Source organism: Perissodus microlepis, chromosome 6 (genome assembly GCF_051167445.1).
Source record: "Perissodus microlepis isolate ML-2025 ecotype Zambia chromosome 6, ASM5116744v1, whole genome shotgun sequence".
In the NCBI taxonomy this organism is placed as follows: Eukaryota; Metazoa; Chordata; class Actinopteri; order Cichliformes; family Cichlidae; genus Perissodus; species Perissodus microlepis.
Genome location: NC_140466.1, coordinates 9555325 through 9582170, shown reverse-complemented (window position 1 = coordinate 9582170; position 26846 = coordinate 9555325). Strand labels below are relative to the sequence as shown.

At 41.3% G+C, this 26846-nt stretch overlaps 1 protein-coding gene across 4 annotated transcripts; it reads right to left on the bottom strand.

Moving 5' to 3' along the window:
• Nucleotides 1-92: 92 nt before the first annotated feature.
• Nucleotides 93-26590, bottom strand: mafgb (MAF bZIP transcription factor Gb). 4 transcript variants are annotated; one of them, XM_084930602.1, is made up of 3 exons: nt 26262-26590; nt 10419-10484; nt 93-8069 (listed from the first exon to the last, which is right to left on the bottom strand). In XM_084930602.1, the coding sequence occupies exons 2-3, from the start codon at nt 10452-10454 to the stop codon at nt 7590-7592; spliced, it is 516 nt and encodes a 171-aa protein (XP_084786728.1). In that variant the 5' UTR covers nt 10455-10484; nt 26262-26590; the 3' UTR covers nt 93-7589. The 4 variants fall into 4 exon arrangements, with proteins under 4 accessions (XP_084786728.1, XP_084786729.1, XP_084786726.1 ...); XM_084930603.1 differs by lacking the exon at nt 26262-26590 and adding an exon at nt 25371-26243; XM_084930600.1 differs by lacking the exon at nt 26262-26590 and adding an exon at nt 11775-18793.
• Nucleotides 26591-26846: the final 256 nt, after the last annotated feature.

The following is a 26846-nucleotide window of genomic DNA, read 5'->3' as shown; positions in this document are numbered from 1 at the left end:
CTGTACGCACTGTTTTTATATAATAAATACACTATATTTGCTTAAAAATGCTAATAATACTAAAGATTCATGAATGGCTAACACGTAGACAGTTCCATTTTAAAACATGTTTATTGGTCATATACAAAATAAAGTAAGCTGTTTATCAACAAACGTACACTATATACATCAATAAATTAAACAATGCATCGGACCGATGATGAAACAGTTAATTTTGTGATTACCCATACCTTGTCATCGTCACTATCTACAAATTGCAAAAAAAAAAAAAAAGAGAGAGAGAGAAAAAAAAGACAATAATTTAAATTGGAAGATAAATACTAACAAAGACTGTCACATTTTAAGTAGTTTCCCATAGAAAGTACTGCCATAGAATAATTTATTACATCCCTTACAGAAATATTACAAAACACAGAATTTCCTATTACAAGGGCTTTTCTGATTAGGTTACACCATATTCACACAAACTCACTACTTTTCAAAGGCTTTAAACAGACCATTATTTATACTGTGTTTCCATGTGTAAGATTTAGAAACACAAAAAAAAAAAAAAAAAAAATCCCATGATGAACCTGGCTGAATGCTCGCATCAAGAGTCAAATTTGACAGGGACACTGCTACAATAAAAATAAATAAATACTAATTTAAATGTGCTGATACCTGAACTCTGTACGATTTTTTTTTTTATTCTGGGACGCAAAAAACAAACATCACTATTGATGCAAACACCAAATAAAATGATCAAAGGAATCCTTGGTTCATTTACTCCTATCGATCAGGATCAGCGGTGGGTGAAAGGGCTTTTAGAGTCCAGTGGCATGACTCACTACACAGGAAAAATCACTGGATGCCTGCATACCGATTGGCCAAGCAGCAAGATAAGGAGTTAATGATTTGCATCTTCTGGAAGAAGTGTGGGTTTTGAAGAAGGGCTTGGTAGGCTGCTGAGTTAACTAAAGCAGGAGAGAATAAGTAGAGTGGTAAATGGTTAAGAGCTTTATCAGACGCATCTCCACCACTCCTTTTCTGTCTCTGTAAAATATTTATAGATGTAGTCTGAGTGGTTGTTTTAGGGTTTGTGATGAAAAGCTTCATTATGACGAGGGTTTGACCCCTGCAGGGGTGGCAGAAAATAAGGTCAGCATGTCTTGACAATCACAGGAGGTCTGAGGTGTCAGCTGACCGTGTCTGCTGAGTGAAAATCTGGATTAAACCTGTGTAATGTTTAACCTTTTGTTTGTTTAGAGATCTGGCACATGGTTTCTCACTGGAAACGCCACAAGAAGTTTAAATGTGGAAGACAAAAATAAGAACTCTACAGGTCAGCAGGAGGCCTTGCATGATGGCTGCTCATTCTCGGTTAGAAACTGATTAAAAAAATAAAATAAATAAAAACACAAGAATGCACCAATTGTGAAATTTTAAGCAGATAACAATGTTTAACCTCACTGGTGACTCAGCTAGGGTTAAGATTAGGTTTTTGAAACACATTTTTGCTTCTGAAATAATTGCACAGTCAAATGAAATCATTTTAACAAACTCGAAACAACAACCTGTTGCAGTAAGGTGAAGCGGTTTGAGGACTTTATGGACTTATCAAAGGAACAGGCTGCTGCAGTTCTACAAGCCTGAGAGGAGCTGGATGTTCTTTGTGGAATTTAATTAAATCTTGCTTTGTTTTTTTGTAGTGACTGTATTTCTGCATCGCTGCTATACTCTGTAGTCCTCTCACTCTCTTTTTTGTTTGTCTCGCATTGTAGTTACTGTCCTTTCTATTTTTATTAACACAAAATTTAAAACAAATGTTGACGTGGATTCTCTACAAATACAAATATCTGAATATCAGATGTAAAAGACTTCAACCGTTTTCATATGACATAAGAGATAAACTGCTTACAAGTCCGTTACTCATCTAAAGTGGGGGTTTGAGTTACTAAAACACACAGTATACTTTTGTTTATCAAATGGCCAAAAATAACAGGCCAATACTGTTATCAACCGAGGAACAGTTTTATGGCCAGGTGAGGCCAGTTCTTTCGTAATGAAGCCTCATTGAGGTCTGAAGTGGTTTTGTTGCATTTGCATTTGGTTGCTGTTCTCTTGAAATCTCTTGAAAGACGTGTCAATCTAAGCGCAGGAAGCCATCATTAGTTTCAGAAAACAAAATATTGTATTCTAAGTGTCGTCCAGACACATATGCACCTGACTGGATGTGAGAGACCCATTTGGAGCTAGAAATGGACACCAAACTGATGGAGCACAACAAACAAACATCAGTTGCTGCAGTTTTTGAATGCTGTCTTATTTGCTGAATAAACTGATGGGAGTTGAAGCCAATATCTGCCAATAAAAATGGTGCATCCCTGTAAAAAAATAAAAATAAAAAAATAAAAATCCTAAATAAATAAATTTGAAGACTTTGTGTTTTCACAGTTAACCGCTAAGTGAAAGTGGGTAAGCCACACCACATATGCCAGATTTAAACAGAGGCAAGCTGACATTTTAATTTACCAGGTATATTTAAAAAAAAGAAGAAGAAGAAGAAGAAGAAGCTAAACACCGCACATTAGCTCTTTAACCTCGTCACATCACACTGTACAGTCAGGAAAACAGACAACTTGACAAACGACTACGATAGCGTCAGTGCTCCTGTGAGGCAGGAGTTTGGATTTTGCCAGTTTGCATAATTAGATGTGTCTATTTAACAGCAGCCACATGTTGACACGTTAATGTTTACACAGAATGCTTCTCTCTTTTTTTCTTTTTTCTTTTTAGAAGCCAGAGGAGCATAAAAACACAGAGAAGCAGCACACGTAATTGTACAATTTGACATAGCTTACAGTCTCAACAAAAGTTGAGTTTCCTCTTGTTTTATATGATGTCTCACACAAACACCCACACAAGCCCATTCAGCTATCTTAGTGAGGACCTTCATTGACATAATGGTTTCCCTGGCCCCTTACCCTAACCCTAACCATTAAAAATAAATGCCCAACCCTAAAAAACAAAACAAAAAACAAACAAACAAAAAAAACAACAAGGTTCTATTAGTGTAAGAAATAAGGTTTATAATTAATTTTTTAGTCAAAATATTAAAATAATTATATAAAAAAAATATTATATTGATATCGGATGGTTTAGACAGGTTCCCCTTCCACTGAGACTGCATGTATATTATAGAGTGTGTAAATAAAGTGTTACTTATAAAACTAAAATTGTGTGGATATTGATAAATACTAAAAAGTGAATGACCTCACAATTGATTTAACAGCACAAAATAAAGCATAAAAACTAAAAGACTCAGTGTTCTGTGGAGGCTAATCCACTCCACACAGGGTTAGGGGGACCTGTCTACCTTTTTGATTTTAATATCATGTTTTTAGCTGATTTTTTAATAGATACCACTCTTTCTGTTAGCTCAAGAGCTGAATATCTCCACAATAGCTTAATACATGGATCAATCAGTCAGAAGGGATCGACTACAGTACAACGCCAAAGATGACCGTCGGAGGAAGGAGAAGAGGAGCAGAAAAGCTTAACAGGAACTTTAAAGCAGAGTCTGGATGATCCAGCAGCCCCAAACTTTCTCTACACCTAACCATAACCTAGTTGTAACCCTGACACTAAAATCACATTTTGAGCCTCAAAAAGGCCTTCAAATTTGTGAGGACCGGTGTGTGTCCTCACAAGTGACTGTTGGTTCTCACAAGTATAGTAGAATGCAGATTTCGGTCCTCACAAAGATAGCTAGACAGAAACACACACGCATGCACGTACAGCTGGCCAGTGAAAAACATCAGTGAGACAGGCAGGAAGCAGCAGACTGATGGAGAGGGACAGAATACATTTTTAAAACTCAGATAACGGCATTCAGGACGTACAAAACAGGGCGTTTTCTTTAATATGGAGAAAACACATTAATACACTGTATGAGATACTGAAATTTGCTTGTTGCTCAATACCATTAGGTGTGATAAGTGATTTTCATTTGACATCTGAAGCTCTCTGGTTTCACGCCTGACTGAACGTGTGAACGTTTATCCGTTCAAAGACTACGGAGAAAAAATATTTTCAATCACAAACCCATTTATCCTCCTGCGCCTTTTTCACTGTTCACCAGTTTGACTTCTATTTCTGTACAGATGAAGACACTCCTTACTTATCATAGTAACTGCACAGCAGTAGGCGAGCTAACCCATTTTTCTTCACAGTGGAGAAGTAGCGGTTCAGGTAAAAGGCTGCATGTATGTAATGTTTTCATCTGTGTAAATTGCTTCTCCTTCAGCTTTAAAATCAGGTTAAAAAATATTTGAGGCAATTGTACTCAAAGGTAAACCTCACTCTTTGACAGACAAACCATTAAATAGCAGAATAGATTTTTTTTCACTTCATAAAACACCATATAACAATTGTTATTTCACTTCCCTGACACTTCAAGAACAGTTAAAAAAAAACAAAAAAACAAATACAACTGGAACGATGTTAAATACACATAACCGTGTAAAATACAGAAGCAAAAAAACCAAAAACAAAATATTTTTTTAATCACACACTATAAAAATAAGTTATTGAAGGAGTGGGTGTGATGCAGCCACAAAGGCCTTCAGCAGAGTTTCACATATTTGCTACTTTGCCTGATGACCTGAATACACAACACAACGCAGTGTGTGAGGTTAACCATAAAACTTCCTCATCTCGTTGGTCACTTTATCTGCAACAGGCTGCACAGACCAAAAATAAAGACACGGAGGCCTGCTCAGAAATACGTCGCCAACGTGAACTCTGCCAAAGTGCAGTTTAGCAAATGATCTAACACGTCTGCAGGGCTGGAGCTGAACGATGAGGGCCGGGGAGGACAAAGACTTTACGATTTGAGAAAGAGTGCAGTTACTCACTGTGTCATCACCCGCTTCAGCCTGAAATCAAACACGTATCAAAGTCATATCCATGAAATAGGGAACGTTATATTACCTCGTCACATACCTACACAGCACACCACACACTAGTTCACGGCTACACACACGTGCCTAGTAGCTAGAGAAAAAACAAAGCTATTCAGTAGTTAAGCCACTTTTGGTACAATTGCAAAATAGAGAGATACTGTATATCAAACAGATTTTGTTATACCTTTTTTTTGTTTTGTTTTTTTATACATGTCATTACAAACGATGCAAAGATAATTGTCTTTATAAAAATCCAGACTCCACCATACATAGACAAAGATTCTTTAAGTATAGAACACCACGTAAGACTACTTTTTATGGTAAAGCCCGCGTGAAATATGTGAAATTCAGAGAAATGTTTGTCACCCATGCCCGCTGACTGCACTGTCAGAAATCACAGTTGCAGTTTGCAGTTGTAAGTTTTGCGGGTAAAAACAAGAAAAGAAAAGTGCAACCCAAATTGCTCTGATTTGAGGCAAAGGTTTTCCTGCAGGTGTTGTAACCTACAGCAGACTTTGTTTATAACAGACAAATGTATTTTATGCAAAAAAACCCAAAACAAGACCAAAAAAAAAAAAAAAGAAAAAAAAAAAAAAAGCAAGAATAAAATTCAGGCTCTTTTTTTTTTGTTGCTAATTTCCCTTTTTCTTTTCACTTAAAGAGGACCTATTGTGCTTTTCCTTACTTTCTAAATATGTATACATTATCATGGACAAATAACAAATAGAAAAAAAAACAACCTATGAGTGAAATGCACAGACGGCTCAGCTTTAGACTGTTTTTCTACTTCTGGCCCTGTATGATGTCAGTGAGAGCAGATTCCCCTGGTAATTTCAGGGACATAGTTTGGACTGTGAGTACAGACAAAGATCTTCTATTTAGGATTAGCAGCCAATCAGAATACAGCCTAAATGAAAAGGGAATGGAGCTATAATTGAACTGAGGGGCTGCATAAAGGACCAGTATCAGATAAACAAGCATTATTTCAACTCTGAATCATGCAAAGCCACTCTATGAAACCATGTTTTGAATGTTCTCAACTCATTGTCAATCCTTCTGCTTACCAGAAGGTTGCCTTAAAAGGGTGAAGAGCTAAAGCAGCTCATGTCAGACACAGAAATGACCTGAAGGGCTGCATCAAGGACTAGTGCTGAATAAACAGGGATCATTTTGCACTGAGACTTATGCAAAGCTTCTCTAGAGTCCAAGAATAAAAATATAGAGATGCAAACGAGCAGAATAGGTCCACTTTAAACAAATGACTTGCCAAGGTACATAACTGTTAATAATCATCATCGTCATTACGTGCTATTACACAGCTTAAATAACAGTGTACGGGAAGAGTTAAATGCTGTCACTAGCTGACTTCTGATTGGTCAGTTTATGCTATAAAGCACAAGCATACGTAACACATCTACACTGAATCTCCACCATCCTTCCACAAGTTATCACATTATTTGTTCATCAGTTATCCTTTTGACTTCTTCTCTATGCATATCACTAGGAGAAAAAGGCACTTGCCCTTCCAAATGTCTTGAATAATAAACTTTGAAGCAAAACTCAAAGAGGCTTTTATCTTCATATGACCATTTCCCTGAAAATTCCCACACTAAAATAAGGTCAGCGAATTAAATAACGTCATCTCCTTTTCCTATAATGTTTTGGTAAATATTAATTGCCTACCCCCTCCTTCTTTCATAAAATTCAGGAAGTACTGCATGTAATAATGGAAGCCAGTTGGAGTTGAAAAATCGAAGGACAGAGAAAAGAGTAGATAAGAGAACGCAAGAGTCTGACTTGAAAGTAAAAAGACCATAAGAAAAACAAATTAAAAATACAGCTACCCAAATATAGCAATACCAAAACGAACACGCGCCACAGAATTTCACAGAATTCCTGATATATAACAATTCACACACAGAGAATACACCTTGGACCTCATGTGAATGACAACACAGTACAAAACAGTAGAAATACAGTTACCACCATTGTATAATATATATATCTTCTATAGTACTTTTCTGAAAAAAGTTCTTGGCTAGGTGGAACAAGATGGGGCCTCTCTGCAGCCACTCAAATCAGCAGGTCACATTAAATTTCAATGATTTCCATAGAACTAATCAAGAATAAATGCTCTCATTCTCATATGTGTTTAGGATTGTTTGATGATGTACCAAATTTCAGTTTTATACATTTTATTTCGATCAGGCACCTCTTCAAATCTGTGTGCAAATTCGTGACATGGTTATTATGTACTTACTTAAAAAGAGATTCACCAGCACTGAGCACCGAAAACCAAATAAAAACTGTTGGAATTTTCTCATTTTGAGTATTTACAAATGTCAGATTATTTTCTTGATCAGGAATAAGACAGTTTTCATATTATTTGGGATTTCCGGGTCTTCAGTGCCCATAGGAACCCTGTGTATTTGTCCTGCATTGGTACAAGAGTTCTCCTCCGCTTCCATCCTTTCCTTCATCTGCACTGATCAGAAGTGTTGACGTGACAGGAGCGTGCCGTGGCGATGCAAGCGAGGCCGCCCGGCTGTTTGTCTGTCAGTGCAGATGGAGGAGGAGTCCGGCAGAGGGGAAGATTGACTCAGATGCAGCTAAGCTCCATCCTGATGCACCTTCATCTCCCTTCCCTCAAGACCGTGCGTCTGTTTTTGACTTCACTATTGTAATCACGCTCGTCGCCGTCGCCACCTTCCCTGGGATGAGCGGACCGATGACCGATGACGCCACCCCTCCCCCTCCCCCTCCAGCCCTGACCCCGACCCCGACAGTGGGGCTTCGTGCCACAGTCCTGGCGAAGGTCTGTAACGCCTCGTACTTAGACCTCAGAGCGTCCAGCTCATCGCGCATCGAAGCATTCTCATTGGCCAGTTTGTCCACCTCCTGCTGCAGCTGAGCCTTCTGCTTCTCCAACTCCTCCTTCTGGGTGACACGCTTCACCCGGCAGCTGGCGGCGTAGCCACGATTCTTCAGGGTGCGCCGCCGCTGTTTCAGTTGCAGGATCTCTTCTTTGGTGAGCCCTCGGAGGTGCTGGTTCAGCTCCCGCACCGACATGGTCACCAGCTCCTCGTCTGTGAGGCTGGTGCCATTCTCGCCCGGCTCACGCTTCACCTGCAGGACACAGGAAAAAGAGAGACGTGAGAGAGAGAAAGCAGCAATGAGTTGACTGTAAAAAGCCCCGCCTGACACCTTTAAGACCTCATATTATCTGTTACTGCCAGGAAATGTTTATGTGGCCTGAACATTCAGACCTGTATCAGACTCTTCAGTGGCCACGTGTCACCCTGCCAACCCAGAAAACTGAGATTTAGAAGAAGTGGCAGCTGTTGTGCTTTAAGCCAAACCATGACCTTTCTCTAAACTTAATTACCATTGAAGGTGGCTTGGTTAACAACATATTGAAAATAATTCACGTGTTAAATCTGTGACATGATTTAACCATCCACATTTCAAACAGTGGTTTGTGGTTTACCGATTTCTAAATCCTGAAGAACCCAAGCTTAACCCCAACAAACTCTGGCCCTTGGAGTTTTTATTAAATTGTTATCCTAAGTGTTGACAATCAGGGAACAAAGAAAATAATCATCCTACCATGCACTGTTTTGCTTTCTCCAAACTACTGGGTTAGGGTTACCACATATGATGACTCAGGCCTCAGTTAAGAGGTGAAGTCATTCCCTCCACCACCAAACCCTCAAGCCTGCAAATGTAGACTTTGTCATGCTTTAAAATGGGAAAATATTTCTTGTACAAAAACACAAATGAGTACATGCAGCACTGGAAAGATTTAATAAACAAAAAAACAAAAACCCCTTCATTACTGCATGAATTCAGGGTTAAACTTTGATTTAATCATCACAGTTTGGATTCCTCCATCAGCTGATGCAGAGGTCAACAGATGACTGTGGTGAATGGCAACAGACATAAATGGACCCGGATCACCCTCTGCACCACGTCCTGGACAAGCAGCAGAGGACTTTGTGTGTGTGTGTGTGTGTGTGTGTGTGTGTGTGTGTGTGTGTGAGACTATGTATTCCTATCTTTGTGGGGACCAAAAATTGGAAGTTCACTATATTTGTGGGGACCAGCAGCCCTTATGGGGACCAAAATCCTGATCCCCACAAGTTTGAAGGCATTTTTGAGACTCAAAATGTTTTTTAGTGAGGGCTAGTAAGGATTAATAAGGGTTAGGGACTCATTTAGGCATTCATTTTTGATGGTTAGGGTTAGGGTGAGAGGCTAGGGAAAGCATTATGTCATTTTGGATAAATTCAAAGAAGAGTTTTTAGAAGTAGAATAGGAGGTCCCTCTCCCATGTAACCAGCTCCCAGATCCCAGGACTGGATCAGGTGACCCTGAACCATCCCTTAGTTATGCCGTGAGAGTCAGGCTGCTGGGGGGACTTCCCAGCATTGAGCATATGTTTTTCATGCCTCGTGTGTTTATCCCTCTACAACATGTGAATGATGTTTTTCTTCTCTACTCTGTAGTTTGTGTTTTGTTCTCCTTGTCTGTGATATCTCTGCGCTCTCTTTTTGTCTCTTCTTTTCCCTCCTCACCTTCCCATCTGCTTATTTAAATTCAAGTTCATTTACATAATCCTTTAAAATGACTGCCCAGAGGCATTTCAAAAAGCCCAGAGGTGTGCCTTCCTTCTAGCATCATTTTGGCTTCAGATGGGCATTTTTTAAATTCTGCGGTCCTCTGAGAAAGTTTTCTTTGCTCATTTGATCTTTGACCTCAAACTGTACTGAGTTTGGGGTAGGTAATCACTAAAGGAGAAGCATAAGAAGACAAAATTGTCCATTAGGGATAGGGGTATTGATTTTGATGCTTTCCTTTTTTCTCTGCTTTCCCCTCACCCAATCTCAGCAGATAACGGCCCCTCCCTAAGCTTTGTTCTGCCACAGTCAACTTCCTGTTAAAAGGCGTTCTTCCTCTCTGCCATCACCACCTCATATGGGATTGTCTCTCTAATATCTTGGGGTTTTTCCCTTACAATATAAATGGCATTGTGAATAAATATGAAATGAGTATTTACTGGTGTATCAGCATCCCTTAGTTATGCTGTCATAAGTTCAGGCTGCTGGGGACTTCCCGTGACCTGAGCACTTCTTCCCACTGCCATGCATTTATATGCCACTGCTGCATATCATTATCTTTAATCTACTACTTTGTGTTTTTCCCCGTATGTTGTTATGGGCTCTGTGTCCTTTTCTTTTTTCTCTTCTCTTTCCCCTCATTCTCCGACCTTTAAGGGCAGATGTCTACTCCTTTCTCGGCCTGGTTCTGCTAGAGGTCTCCCGTTAAAAGAGAGTTGTCTCTTCCCAAAGTTGCCAAGTCCTGCTGTTAGTGAACCATCTGATCGTTTCATTTCTCTAGAATATTGTAGAGTTTTTAAACTTACCCAACAGCTTACCCTGTATAACTAAAATAAAGTTGAAACATGCACCTGCTTACCTTCAAGGCTTTATTTCCTTTGTTAGTCGTCGTCATGCCACAAGAGCCTTGCTCTTCTGAATGAACCTGTGGAGATGCAGGAGAGCACAATACATAAGCAGAGAAACATCACAGAAAAAAACATTAAAATAAACTGTGTTTAAGGACACCCTCTCTTCTAACAGTCAATTAGAAAAATTGCAGACCAATACCTACCAAGAGGAGTGGAGACATGGCAAATCTATATCTACTATGTTGTGGGAGCATGTTCCACTGTTGTATCGGGGTGAGATTGTATGAGTGAAAGTGACAGAAACTTTTCTTAGAATTTTCCTGACTTCCTGTTTCCTTGTGGTTACACTGACATTGCCCACTACCTTTGTGTTGTTGCGCTCTTATTGGCTGGCTTTCTGCCAATAGGAATGAAATGAGTGTGAGTGAAGAGGAAGTGGTAAAAACTGTGGGAAGGACTCCAGGGGAAAACCAACTGTTAGAACGTCCACACACACACACACACACACACACACACACACTCTCCGTACCAATGATGAGCAGAAAACAGATATAGACCTACACCTACTGGGGATAAAAATGAAATCATTGATGCCTTTGCACCAAAGTGGAAACGAGACAAAAAAGAATGAAGATACAAATGTGTGAATCAGAAGTCAACAAAGACCAAGCGTGGAAACGCAAAGGATGAGATCAGCCCTTAGAGCGCACGGCTCCATGATGAGCATCTCCGCAAGCTCTCAATGAGAATCTTTGTTTGGTGACCTGTGTGTTTGTGTGTGTTCATAAAGGGCGGCTATTGTAGCTGGTGCTGAGCGATCATCATGAGACCAGTCATGATGACGCAGCAGATTCCGGATCTCACTCCCTCCCTTCTCTCCTGCAACACAAATTTCTGCTCTCCTCTCTTGACTTTTTGTTCTTCCCTTCTTCCCTTTAAGGGGAGGACAATACAAGATATGGTTGTCAATCACGAGTCATTAGCCAATGAGCATGCAGCATCCCTCAGATTCAGAGTCAAATCAAGCCCGAAGTCATCATATCCATTTTAAAAACAGAGACAGCCATGGCAATAATTCTCAGATTACAGCCTCACAAGGGGACCTTACAAAGCAATGGACGATGTAAAAATTTACATCAGTCTTAAAGCCCCCAAATCTCTCACACACACACACACACACACACACACACACACACACACACACACACACACACACACACACACACACACACACACACACACACACACACACACACACACACACACACACCACTCAAAGTGTCACAATCCAGAAAGGTTTCTTTATTAACGTTGAGCATTATTGTCACGGGATATATCACAGATGAATGCTGCCTTTCATTTACCTCAGAAGTCGTTGTTGTAGAAGTTGGAATTTTAGGTCTATGATGTAGGAGAGCAGCTGAAAGAAGAAGACAGCGTAGAATAACAGAAACAAGAACTGGTACCCTGGATGACTCAGAAAGAATCCAAGATAAAAGATTAGCCTTGTAACAAAGGAGACCTTTCATATTTTGACCAGCCACCTATCCTATCATATGGTGTTATAAGTTGAAAGTTTACCCTAAAATGTACTTTTTGAAGTTTTCTCCAGTGAATTATCAGAAAACAGATCAAAGATCCAGGGTCTATGATATATCCCCTGCTATTGATGCTTAAAGTTATAGAAAAAAATGTTTTCATTTAGACTAGAATCATTTGGAGTGGTTATAAAATGGATTTGGTTGCAGTTTTCAACAACGCTTAAATGTGTTTTTCAGTCCTGTCTTATGTGATTATTTCATGTACTCTTAGTTATGAGGGCTCAAATATGCTGGAAAACAAAACAGCTTTAGATCCACCCCTATGCACTCTGAGGGCCTGTAACTCAAACGTAACAGTTTCACAGTATGGTGGTTTGCATCATTTCATTATAATAAAGCTATTCTGAGGGGGTCAGGTGGAAACTTTTCTCACTGGACTAATTTCTACGAAGGCGTTATCACACCTTTCTTAGGTGTGATGACATTTAAATGATACCGGGCAACACGACTCTTTTCATTTTTTCTATCAAAAGACACCAAATGTGTTAGTGAGCCTCCCTCACAACGCATCACCGCCTGCCTGTCTGTTTGTGAGGGGGCTTCAGTGTTTGTGCATGCACTGCCACAAATCCTACAGATATAAATAGCTGCAGATCAAAGAAAAACATACAAATAATTATGCATGCACACACACACACACAAAAAAAAAACATGTCAAATGCACAGCAAGTTAAAAAAAAAAATCAGTTTAAAACTCAAGGAAGTGGTGAAGAGTGAAAAACAACAACAACAAAAAACGCGCAATAACATGCGAGGCTTAATCCGATGGAGAAATGACACAGCTTCATTTAAAGCATTTGACTTCAGCACTTAAGGTTCTTCTTAATGAGTTACGATCAGTCAGTTAAACACAATCTTTTATTAAAGAGCTTCTTCTCGAGAGCTGAATGTGCCGCTGCACTCTTCTGTTTTTTTAGGATGCAGCCTCCCACAGCTGAGGTGCACGCTCGCACAAAAGATGAATCAAAGACATGAAGACTGAGGTTAGCTGCTGGGGGTTGGGTTGATGCAAACAGAGGGGGCATAAAGGGGGCTGTTTCCCTGACAGGCACTGGTTTATTTCCCTTGTGCCCAAACCCCCCCCATCCTCCATCTACATAGAAACGAAAAGCATGCTGCCAAACACACACACACACACACACACACACACACACTACCCTGCTGCTATGCCAGCGGGGCACAATAAAACACACATGCAAAATGGTTGACTGCGAGTACACAAGCGTTTTAAACAATGTCGTACTTGCATACTGCAGAGGTTTGATACCACATTTAACATCGTAATTAAAAGCACTTTAAAAGGCACTTTAGATGTTTATATACGCAACATAAAATGTTGGCATGGTGGTGCAGTGGTTAGCACCATCAAGTCACAGTAAGAAGGTTCCTTGTTTGAATCTTTAGGGCAGCTGGAGTGTTTCTGTGTGGAGTGTACTGGCATCCTCCCACAATTCAAAGCAGTTAGGTTAACTGGTGATCCTGTGTTGGCTATAAATTTGTGGCTCATAGACATTTATAAATCAGTTTTCCACTTTATAAATGACAATTAATTTCCAAAAAGGTGCCAGGTCTATTCTTGAATCATTCAGCTCTATCACAACACCACCGAATGTAATCAGATTTATAAACCATAACCAAACACTGAGGAATTACAAGCAGTGTCAAAAGACACAGTATAAACCCCCAGAACTTCATCACTTTACTTTTTTTAATGGTTTTTTTTTGTTTGTTTGTTTTTTTAACATTCTGTATACACCTGGGAAAAAAAGTATGTAAAACTGCAAAACCACTAGAAAAAAAACAGTGATAAAAATTTTGGGTGCAGCGCTCAGCATTAATTAATTGGCTCTTTAAGGGTGACTGCATACATAAGCATAATTTATCTGCAAACAGGTAAATCAGAGTCTGCGTTACCTTGTGTCACCTTTACAGAAGCAACACAAAACAAAAACCTGTATGTCCTAATCCATCATGGTTAGACAACAACAACAAATTTTAAAAAACTGACTAAGATCAGAGGATAAAAACTGCAACAAACTGTGTCTTTTTGGGGCATCTGTAAGTCACCCAGGTTAAGGATCATCTGCTGAGCAAAGGCATCGGCATTCATCTTGGGTGGACACACAAACACAAAGGGCCAGAGGTGTCCTTCCCATCATGCTTGTTAGGTGATCGCTGCGGTGTGGTCAATGCCACAGCCACTGTTGCTACAACAGAGCTTTTTTTTTTTTTTTTTGCTGTGGCAGGCTGTATTTTTATGGAGCAACTGAAAGAACGCTGACGACTCAAGAGCAGAGCTGCTTACGGTTACAGCAGAGAGACAACACACACACACAAACACGGAGGACGGGATGTGAGGACAGGGATGGCAGAAGAGCTGAGAAGCGGTGAAGATGAGTAGAATATGGTTGGAAGGCAAAAAAAAAAAAAAAAAGATGAGAAAGTCAGGAGGGAGAAAAAAGATAGCAAGGTGAAGACAGAAAAGAAGAGGAGGAGGAAGAGGAGAGGGGCGCTGGTGGTGAAGGAGGACTGAAAGAATGCTGACGTCTCCAGAGCTGATTAGCGTTACACAGAGACATCACACCCACAGCCGAGAAAAATGCTGAGTATGGAGAGAGGACAGGGTGTGAGGAGACGAGGGGGGGTGCAAATGACAAGGGAGAAAGAAGAGAAGAAAAAGAGAAGCAAGTGAATAGGGAGGAGCAGGAGGAGGAGAAGGACAGAGGAGGAAGGGGGGTGGGAAAGCATTTCGGTGAAAATGCATCCTCAACACATTTGTAAGAGCTTAGCTGTGGAGTACAGAGAGTGGGGGAGAGAGAGGAGGAGGACGAGTAGGGGGATAAAGCCCCCCCCCCCCCAAAAAAAACCCCTGAATTCAGCAACGACCACAACTAAAACCTCCAATTAGAAAAGTTCTGAAGCTGATCCAATGCAATGAAACCACTGCTGACCACCTCCCTCTCCCCTCAACCTTCTTCAACACACAACAATAAAGAAAAGACTTCACATCTCTTCCTGTTGACAAATCAAATCCCACAGAAGGGACAAGGGGGATAGTCTTGCAAATAAGAGCTATTAATAATAAAACCAATACATCCACACTCAGACTTGGGAAAAAAAAAAAAAAAAATTCAAGCATTTATTTTCCCCAAGGCTCATATTGCAACTCCCCGGGCAAACATTTCAGCGCCAACTATCTGTCGGCTGACCGCCTTTCTCAACAAAAAAATTTCCACAAACCAAAGTGGCAATGATAGAAGTTAACCGCCCTCTGGATGTCCTTGTGGGTTCAAGAATAATTTTATACTACCCTTTTTATTGATTACAGCAAAATGAAATTAAACATTCTTGATTGGGAGAAAAGTAACCTGACATATCCTCCTTCATTCAGGCCATATTCTTTTGTTCCCCAATCTGCATAAGAGACACGTTGATCCCTGTATGAGCCTTGATTCCTCCTTATCCTGTTGCCTGCTAGAGGCAAATATTTATCATTTTTCCAGTTGACTGCATTCATAACACTGTGTTTCCATTGGTTATGCATAGTTAAGTATTATAAGCATGCAAGCAACCTATGTATTCAACAGCAATGATGCTATGCAAAGGTAGACTGTTGACTGGTTGAAAAGTTTACTTGAACAGAAAAGGAAGTGGCAGCAGAGTTCAAAACAAAGATAGAAGCATGAGAAAATACTGTTGTTTTTAACACTCAGTTTCACTACAGAGAAGTTCTTTGTTTCTTTTAACTTCTCTCTGTTAAATAGAAGGAGCTAAGCTGAATAACCAACAACATCACAATAAAGAACGAGAATAACTTACAGGCAGGTTGTTTTTGACAGCGCCCCCTGGTGACAGCGCACAGTTATAACATTTAGAGAACGATCCGCGTATGACCAAAGCTCAACCAGGTTGCTGCCGTGATGCTAGGCAAAACTTCACTTCACATTCGATGTGAACTATTAGATTACTGGGTCCAACTTTCCTGGCTTTACTCACAGAAGGCATGACTGCATGACCTACTGGGAAGAGGCACGTTTTTGCTCTCCTTCGACACACATTTCCGACATCAGTCTTGCAGAGCTTCATAATTTTTTAATAATTTTATGCATTTTGTGGATTCATTGCAGAAACAGTTGCATAGTGTCAAAGTATTTGGTAGTAAGTTAAAGAGATTTTTATTGAGATAGTCATGCGCTGTCTCAGGCCTACCTTTTCAAGGGGGCTAGGGTCGCTTAACCACATGAACAGGCGTTTTACAATTTTCACATTCATTAGGCTATTAGGGTCCAGGCGATGTGTATTTTGTCAGCATAAGGTTTTTAGTGTACTTCCACATGTCTGTCAGATTTGCATGACTATGCAGACTCGTCTGCAGAGATTTGACTTGACATTGCACCAACTATGCATGTGTAGTTGGCTTCAAAGAACTATAAAATGAGTTACAAGTCAACCGTAGTGTCTCCAGCTGTCCACGCTGCAGCAGAATATAATCACTGCTTAAAGGTGACTGTGCTTTTGGCATCAGGACCCCTCTGCACTGGAACAACCTGCCTGAGGAGGTCAGCCTCTCAGTAGTCACCTTTAAATCACCTCAATGCATTTGCAATGATTTTCTTTTATGCCATGACATTACACGTAAGATCTTCTTACTTGCTGGTAATCAAGCTTCCTAATTTTAGTTTTGCCATTGACTTTTATTTTTTATCATTCTGTCTTGCACCCAGGATGAAAACCAGGGTAATAGTGCAGCAGGATGTGATCATGGGGCTAATAAAGATAGATTAAAAAGAACAAAGGACACAGCATGATGAGACATAGACTGCTTTCTCTCGCAGACAAACAGGATGATGAACTCTCTCTGTGCGGCTGGCTTCAGACGGAGCTCTAATTAATCTTGTTTGCGAGAACCTTTTGCCCCGGCCTCTACTGCCACACAGAGAGGAATTTCTTAGAAAGAGACTTCCTATTTAAGAGCCGGTGGCCTGCTGCAGACACACACAGTGGAAAATAAATGGCCAGATTAGGCGCTCCAAAAATGACCCGGGGGCTGCTACAAGTGGGTGTTTGCGCGCATAAACAAGTGAGCATATATAGCCAATGATCAAGAATAGATTGTAAGAGTCACAAGTCATTTGTGATGCAGTGGCATTGCTGCGTTTATTGAATAATCCGACAATAACAACTGCTTTAACTGTGTCTTCTCCCTCAGGCATTTCTCTAAGCAATAGCGGGGGGGAAACACAAAGGATGGCAGCTGAGTGAAGCAGTAGAAGTGCACAGTAGGTCGTAGAGAGGACATGACAGAAAGACATAAAGGGAGCAAAACGTAGGGAGAGTGAATTGAAACCTCAGACAGCTACAAAACTCAGCTCCTGGCGGCAGTCCACCTTGGGTTTGTTAAAAAACAGAGCGAGTAGCTCTCATTGATCCCGTGTGGGCCGAAGATGGTGAGGGAGTCGGTAAATAATTAACGATGAGCTCTGTGTGGAGTCTAATTGAGAATTAGGAATCAGATCAGAGATAATGGCAACCTGTGTGTAGAGAAAAGGGAGGAGCAGCGATACAGGACCTTGGGTCTGAGGAGCTGAGGAGTGACAAGGAGAGAAGTCACTAGTATGGGCTATGTGTGTTTGAGAGTGTGTGCGCGTGTGTGTTTTGGGAAAGGAAGCTATTAACTGGAGGTTATGCAGAGCGTGAAATAAGCATGATAACACAGACAGAATGAGGAGACGGAGAAAACACAGGAAAAGTCATGGAGAAGAGGAGTCTAGACCAAGGGTGTCAAACATGTGGCCTGGGGGCCATAACCGGCCTGCAAAAGGGTTCAACTCAGCCCACCCAAGTCAGACAAAATTTGTAGTTACTCCAACTTTTGGAAAAAAAAAAAAAAAAGAAGAAGCATTGTGACATGAGCGTATGACACCGTACATCGAAAGTAACGTCACAACTGCTGGCGTTCAAAAAATGTAAGTTTCCTTCAGCTCTCTGGTTTTTTTAAGCTGGTGCTGGAGGCGAGTTGTTAACACAACTAATTTCCATAGGTTAGTTTCAATTTTGCCCTTACTTTTCTGCTGTGGGTCACACCATTGCCTGTATGTAACCATTCTTGAATTCAAGATCATTTATCTGAATGTCAGGAGTAGTTCGTGCCCCACCCTCATCCACTTTCTCATCTCACATACTCCTCCTTAGCACACGTGGATCTGCCTCACCTGGGAGCTTGAGTTTCCACTGAGGTCCTCTTCAAAACACAGCCTAAAGAACTATTCTTATTGAACCTGCAATTCTCTTACAAAACATGTTTTCAAATCTAATTGAGGATGTGGTCCCTGCCAGTGAATGTGTGTTTGTATGTACTGTATGTTGGCATATGCACACTTTTTACGCATTTCTCTTTTTAGAGCACTGTGTGTATTAAAAAGTGCTATACAAATTAAGTCATTATTAGTAATTAAAATCACTTTGACATTGATGTTCTAGCCCCTCATAAACATATATGGAATCACTTTCACAGTTTACTGAGAGTTAAAAAGGGGCAGCGTGTTTGTGTGTGTGTGTGTCTGTGAGACAAGTGCGTTATTAAAGGCGAGAAAAAGTCCTGGCGTCGACACGTTTTTCCCATTCCAGGTAGTAAGTCGGAGTGTGATGACAAATTTCCCAACACAAGCAAAAAAAAACTGCACTGTCAGGCAATTGAGCTCTGGCGCCTTTTTTTCATAAGTGCTTTTTTTTTTGAAGAGAGAAAGCATGTACCGCAGGTTAAGTCATTTCTGTGTGTGTGTGTGTGTGTGTGTGTGTGTGTGTGTGTGTGTGTGTGTGTGTGTGTGTGTGCGCGCGCGCATACAAACAGAGAGCTGCGAGGGAGACAGGGATAAGTTAAACGACACTATAAGTTTATTTCACCCAGACGCCGTGCATCCCAGGTCAGCAATACAAACTCAAGACAAAGAGAAAGTTCGACTCCAAGAGCAAAGTAAGCACGGCGCGACTCTGTGGGGAGGCATTCATCATTATCAGTCACATTAATGGGAAAGTATCATCAGAAAACCTTTACCACAGGGAGGAGGAGACGTGTTTGTGGTTTACAGAGGTGCACTCGGGGGCAGTGGTCTCTTTTGCACTGCGACATTCTCCGTGACTATTTTAACGTTTTCCTTTAAGATGGTATGATAGGTATTATGATATATTTAAATGCGCACAGAGGGGCAGAGTATGTGGACATTTTACCGAAGCAGTGCTGCCTGCTTCCTTTCAATCTCATATTTATCCTCCTGCCAAACGCAGCAGTTTAAAACAACACATGACTAACAAAACTTCACTTGTAAAAACCATAAACAATTCTACTACTTTAAAGAAACACGATTAAATGCCAAGAATTGTGAAGTGAATAGTGCTGAAACAACTTCCTGATTTAAAAAGCCTGATCTTCCAGCTTTTCCCAGGCTAAAACTGGACCCATTATACTTTTTCTTTGTGTATATATGACATTATAAATACAAAATATTTGTACAGGCACCAAGTAACAGCCTCTTTGAGCCGTTGAGCCAAAAGCTCAGACTTCAGATTACTCTAAACAGTGAGTTTTAAGTAGATTTTTCTACTCTTTTATTTTGTATTTATCTGACAGTCACAGACAAAAAGCCCATTTCCAAAAGGGCAATTAGTGGAACTAACTTTAATATCTGTTATGGACTGTCTAACAAACAAAGCATTTGAATATGTCACCTTGGACTGTGGAAAAATCATTACCACAGCTCAGACAAGAAATTACAAATTACTGCAGTAACATTACTTGGTGGTGAAAATAATCATTAGGTGCAGTCAGCTGCTTCTACAAAAAGGTCAAACAGGTTGAGAAGGAATTAATTATATATATATATATATATATATATATATATATATATATATATATATATATATATATATATATATATATATATATATATATATATATTTTTTTTTTTTTTTTTTTTTTTTTTTTTTTTTTTCCATGACTATAAGACGAAAAAAAGATGCAGAAAATACAATGAAACAAAGGTTCCATAGCTTCAGCAGGCCCTAAACGCTAATTCCTCATCAGCTACATTTGCTCACTCTGAAGGTGATTAGATCTAAAACATGCACTCATTTTGTTTGAGAATAGGTCTGATGTTTACTTTGCAAGCCAGCCTTCAATATGAGGAGGGGAAATGAAAACTCAGTCGAGACACCGGAGGACCATTGTTGCTTGGAAATAATTTAATGCCACAGGTGATAGCAAAGCCGGTGCCACATTCAACGCACACGTATCTCTGTTCCTTCTCTTTGCTCCTTGGCATTGATCCACTCTGTTTGTGTGTGTTTTAAAGCTTCAGAAATTCATACCACAATCCTGGGATCATCACACTGCAGTTAAAAAATGCGGCAAGTTGGCATAGAGATGATGCAACTGGTAGACAACCGCTGGTGCGGATACTTCTGTTACCAGGGCCTTGCATCTTCGCCGCTACAAACCAATCACAATATCTCATGGCTGCATCACTGGTGAGGTATGGAATGAATGTGTGAGTGTTATTTTTTTTAACTGGAGGCATCTCTAAAAGCTCCAAAATAAGCCCAAAGGCCCACAAAGGAAAAACTTGATAACTTTACTCAAAGACTACAATATCACTTCACCGATCACTGAAGTGCACGACACAATCGATTCAGGACCGAAATCTAGATCAACAACTTAAACTGAACTTCAACTTTTTTCCATTTAAAAAAAAAAAAAAAAAAAAAAAAATCCCTTTGACATGCTGAAATGAGATTTGTCTCATTTTCATACACTTTCTGGTTCTCAGGGAGGTTATGAAATAAGCAGTCGAAGCACTTGTGGAGGGCGGGTACATTAAACGCACACACACAGACTCGGAGACAGAACAACACAAGGACAAGCTGCACACTCACATCGAAGCAAAAAAGAAAACTGAGGAAAAAAAAAACAGTGGAGCACAGCAATGATTATGCACCAGATCTGCTTACACCATATTTCATCATTACTGTGGAGAAAAAACAGTCAACTATTGATCTGCCCCACTGCTTCCTTTTCTCTCTTCCTCTCTCTCTCGCTCACTGCAATTCAATCTTTTATTCCCGTGTTTACTTATCGCATTTTACTTCCCTCTCACTCTTTTAGAAATCTGCAAGCAAAACAAGACTTCTGAAATGGTTCCCAGTAGTAAACAAGACCATAAACATGCAAACGCTACTTAGAAATTATGTTCACAAACACCGAGTTCTTCCTCGCAGACACACATACACACATACAGAGGAGGTGGACACAATATCAGAAACACCTGTGCAATCTAATGCAATCCAGAGCTGTCGCCCTGCAATAAACGCTGCCTTTGTGCAGTCTCTTTTTTCAATGCAATCTCAGAGCAAGAATGGATACAAAAATCATGAAAAAAACCTTAAGATAAAATTCTTTACTTTAGAACCAAAACATCATTAAACATCATGTCCTCATACCTTATTCACAGTTACTGTGTATGGATCTAAAATAACCTTTTGGTACTGACATCAATGTGTCCACATTCAGTTTAAGACCAAATTAATAGGTGCTGATGTATTTTAGAGGGAAAAACTAGATTTACAGTTCTAGGCCAATAAATAAAATATGTGTTCTAAGCATTAGTAACAAAACCGAGGCATGCTGTTGGCAACAGCCTCAGAACATTTGATCAGTTAGGAAAAAATATCAGTTCCACAAAAGTTTGATAACATCACTCTCACAGATGGAAAAAAAAAGGACAGGCGGCGAAGATGAGGGATTATTTTTCGAAGCTAAGAAATGCTCAGAAAGGAAATTTAAAGGACATATATAAATATATATATGAAAATACACAGACTCTCTCTAGAATTTTTTTCACTGGATCCACATACGATGTGTTGCTGATAGTGCTGGGCAATTCAAGCAGTCTTTTTCATCTGCCAAATTCCACTTTAACCTCTGTCTATAGATTGTGCTGACCATCTTGAATATACCCAACTCCTGTTGTAGCTCAGTAAATCATCCTTCCTCATAAACACAGCCAAAGGAGGCTCTACATCACACATGAGCAGAGCCTGACGGCCACCTCAATTCGACTCCCTACAACCTTAAAAGAAAACTAAACAACCACCCAAAAATCAATAAACACTGCGTGAAAGGAGGCACACGGGAACCCTGACTTCAACTGCTGCTGGTGCTCCTCGTTCTGCTCTGCAGCCTCTGTGAGTTAGAGCACAGCAGCACCCGTTCTCCACCTGCTGCAGGTTCAGTATGAGTGACCCTCAAGCTCACAGCGGATCTCCAGAGTAGAACAAGAGCTACTGTCCCCAGCTGCATTAGATCTTGTTCTGAACTGGACTGCAGAATGACCTTAGTAGTGACTGAGCTTTCAAAATAAAAGCATGGGGGTTGTGAACTAGTTGTCTCAGGCTTGTTTTGGGATTTTTTAAAACATTCAGGCAATCTGTTATATCTACCCAAATTAACCTCCACAGGACAAGACTCAGCAGTCCATCTGCATCTTAAGGATAAAGGACACTCTTTCGAGGATGCCAATGTTCACATTTTGGACAGAGAGGACAGATGGTTTGAAAGAGGAGTGAAAGAAGCCATCTATGTCCACTGTGAGCGACCATCTTTGAACAGAGGCGGGGGTTTACGACACCAACTCTCTGCCATCTATAATCCAGTTTTGAGATCCCTTCCCAGACGCCTTAACGCCCACTCACATCCTGGGCCATCTGACCTCAGGAATTCGCATGATAAGGTGGGGCCAGGTTTCACAATGAACACACCCGAAACTCTGGCTGATTGGGACCCACACCCAGTTTCACACCTTGGCTCAGGCGATTAGAGGATCATCAGGGGGTCCTTTTGTCCCTCTGTGGGGGGATACTCCCACTAGGTTTATATCTGGGACTCTCCACCATTTGACCTTAGAACTGAAGAAGCTTCTCGGATGAGAGGTGAAACGTCTTCAAGTAACTTAAAGAAGTCCAGACGCTTTTCTTTGCAAGCTCCTTTGACTATGATGACCTGGATGACTGAGAACCTTCACAGACATACCCAAATTAATGGATTTTCACATTCATCAGCAATATGTGTGTGTGATATTTTTATTCAGATGTTCCATGTGAGGCCCTTTGTTTACTATGACTATCACTGCTCTGCATGATGCTTCAGCACCTTGACCACCGTACACGTAGGGCATCAAACAGTGTATATGAGCACACATATACTTCCTTCCTCGTCGAGGCTTCAAGACAGACATGAAGAGATAGAACGCAATCAACCACCATGCACCAAATGTTGTAATGGCCAACTGATAGTAAAATCACTTCCCTTTGTTACATCTCCTTTCTACGCCTCAACAGTGCAGGCAGGAACTCACACACAGCTTTTAACCTTGGTGCTTGGCATACGCACAGACACACACAGCCCTACAGCAGGAAGATCTTAGCTTCTTGTAGGTGTTTTATATCTCCTGCTTTCTTTGCAACCTCTCACATGTATATACACACACACTCACACACATGCACGACAAGGCAAAGAAACTAGCTGTGGTAAGTAACAAGTGAAAACGCCATCTGTCAAGCGAGAGCGCATTTGCTTCGCCTCAGCATTTTCAGGGGAATGCCTTGAAGACAAAAAGGTCCTTGTTCTCAATCTCTCCACAAATCCCATCTCTCATTCTTCCTCCCTCTTCCTTCATCCCCCCCTTTTGCTCTGCGCGCCTCGCCGCTCTGCCACCATCAGCAAAGTTGCACACATAAGCATTGGTCAGCGTTCAATTACCGCGAACACCAGGGAAGGATGGGAAAGTACTTGACAGAGAAATGCACTTCAAGCACTGATTAAATACTGATACCAAGTATAAAAAGCTTAGCCCCTAGGTTGTGTGTGTGCGTGCGTACATGCAATGAGAAAAGGAAATGGGAAAAATCTGTGTGTGTGTGTGTGTGTGTGTGTGTGTGTGTGTGTGTGTGTGTGTGTGTGTGTGTGTGTGTGTGCGAAAGAAAGACAGTGAAGAGGGAGGGTTGGTGGTGGTGCTCTTCTCTCCAATACTGATACAACTGTTTCATCATTATGACCCTCTATTACAGTACTTGCCAACTTGCTTACTACATACTTTTGATACACTCTGCAGAGTGCTGACTCCAACTAAAGCTGCTGATATGGAGTCATTAGGGGGGTGAAGTTTCTGTTTTTCTTGTGCCCACAGAGCTTCCCTATTACTCTTCAGTGTTTAAGAGTTGCAGCGCTCATAGGCAGAAGATAATGGCCCATCCGCAAGAGATCAATCAGAGGAAATTCTGTTGCACAGCATTATAGCTTCCTTTTTTAGCACACGTCTCAGTGTGGGTTCATTAACCGCCATGGGAATCAGTCCTTCCCCTCAGCCTTCATTTGTGTCTGTATTTTTAATGATATTTACACAGGAGGTTCTTGTTTTTAATCTGGCAAAACCAGACTTTATTTATTTATTTTATTAAAAAGTGAACTAAAGGTTGAGGGGTTAACTCTATAAGGTCTGAAGCCCCGTCCATTCGCTCGTTTTGTATCTGACCCTGGTATGCAGTGGACCCAAGCTCCGGTTACCTAGGTAACTCGCTAATGTCAATCAGCCGCATGTTCCGCTCTCATTGGTGGCTTCTTCGTTAAATACCGTTGAAGTTGAGAAAACTTCGACGGTAGACCCGCCCATTTCACGTCGCTAACCGTTATTTCGCCCCTCTTGGCTCGTAAACACTGAATGTCACTGACTTCACATGGCTTCTGGCCGTCAGTATCGTGGCCTAATTTCTCAGAATGTGATTTTTATTAAAATTACTTTGGCTTTTAAACATCCGAAGTCTAGGCAATCACAAAAAAAAAAACAACAAAAAAAAAAAACCCCTAAACAAAGGCTTAGGGGACTCAAACATCATGGGGTTAAGCCACTGGATAACAAACATCGTGCTCCAGTGCACATAAATTAACTAGTGTTTGCTGAATACTACAAAAAATTTACACATTTAGGACCATTTTAAAAACACCTATCCTTGACCCCGACTCCGTGACCGGGTCTAATTTCACCGCCGTGAACAGACCTCCTTCCTTCCCTCTACGCCAGACCTTTGTCCGCCCGCCCGCCTGCCGCCGGTGCCATGTTGCCATGGCTCCCTCGTGCCTCCGCTCTGCTCGCGCAAACGTTGAGAAATACGAACGTTGTGATGAATCAGCATCTCTGCCGCGAGCCCAAGCCGGTGAACCAGCAGCAGCACCGCGGCCGGAAAACCGAGTAGACTCTATGCAAGTAAACCCGGTAGTACAAGTCCTTAAAACGCCAAAAAAAAAATACTCACTGTTGCTGAGTGATACGCGAAGCGAGCGGCTGTCTGTGTGAAGCGGCTGACACAAAGCAAATGTCAAAACAGTCACTCGGGCAGTTCGGCCACAATACTCTCTCTCTCTCTGTAGCTAGCCGCTGGGCGTCTGACAGCTACCGACGCTCCAGCATGACAGCCAGCGGTGTTTTGCCTTGTTTAAAAAAAACAGAAAGATTTTTTTTTTGTTTTTACATATTTTGATATTTCCACCTACAGCTAAACAACCAGAGAGAAAACGAGACGCTCATATATGAGAGCCCTAAATCCTAACATAGCTAACAAACAGCTGACTAACGGTCATATCACATCTGAACCAGCAGCTGGATGTGTCCGGTCTGTGTGAGCGCCGCTGCCGCCGCTCCAAATGCGAGGCACAGCCAGAGAAAAAGCTGAGGTTATGTGCCGTTACCGAGGGGGGTTTCGGTGCTTTAAGTAAACACTATACATTTAGAAATTTAACAGGCACAAAACAAGGGAATCCCCGGGCACCGCCGCGTCTCCGCGCGGTCATCTAATTCCGACACTTCTTTTTCACCCTGACAGCCACACTCATCCTGCCCCCTTTGTCTGTCTTATTATGAAATCACCGGTTGGTCGGTAGTGCGTGGCAGCTAGAGCGACCGACCGCGTTTCAGTAGCGCATGTACCAAAGACCTGGATGATGATGATGGTGATGATGATTCAGCACTGCCAGACTAATGCCCTTTAAACAACAACAGCAGCGGCGACGGCAGCGCACACCGGGACAGGCGGCAGTGCGCCCGCACTGAGCGGCAGTGACGGCGGCCGTGCACACTCAGCAAAACACCTCTACATTCAGCACTTTCTGAAGACATTTCAGTTTTGATTTCGACAAAGCTGACTCACCAGAAGTCAAACCGGCGCCTTTCGCCCACCCGCAGCTTCGAAAGGTTGACGTCCGCCGACGGTTCGTCGACCCGGTGTGGAGAAGACAGACAGTTGGAGAAATGTTTTTCCGCTCACGCCTTCTCTCGCAGGTCTCCAGATATATCCACTCCTTCCCCGCTTGTTTTAGTCTATGGTCGGAGGCGCCAGACGTCAAATGATGTTTGGATCACGTGGCTTCATTCATGAAGGATCTACGCAACCCGCTTTTAAAGAGACACGAGACACTACTACTGTGTGCTTTAACAACAGGCAGCGTGGAAAGCGTGACACGACAGCTGTGCACATCTCTATACTTAGAGCTAACATTTGAACCTCTGATCCAACAATAGGACAAAGAGCGGCGACACAACCATCTAACACTGAAGCAGCGATGCTCTAAGAGGCAATGGAAATTTATCACCCGACAAGTGAAAGACAGTGCCCTCCACATTTATGACTCATTTATTTTTAATAATGTTGTGTATTTTAGGAATTTTACCCCTTTGTGTTGAACATGCAGCTGAAATAGGGACTAGGGTATGAAAACGGGTAGACAAAGAGATT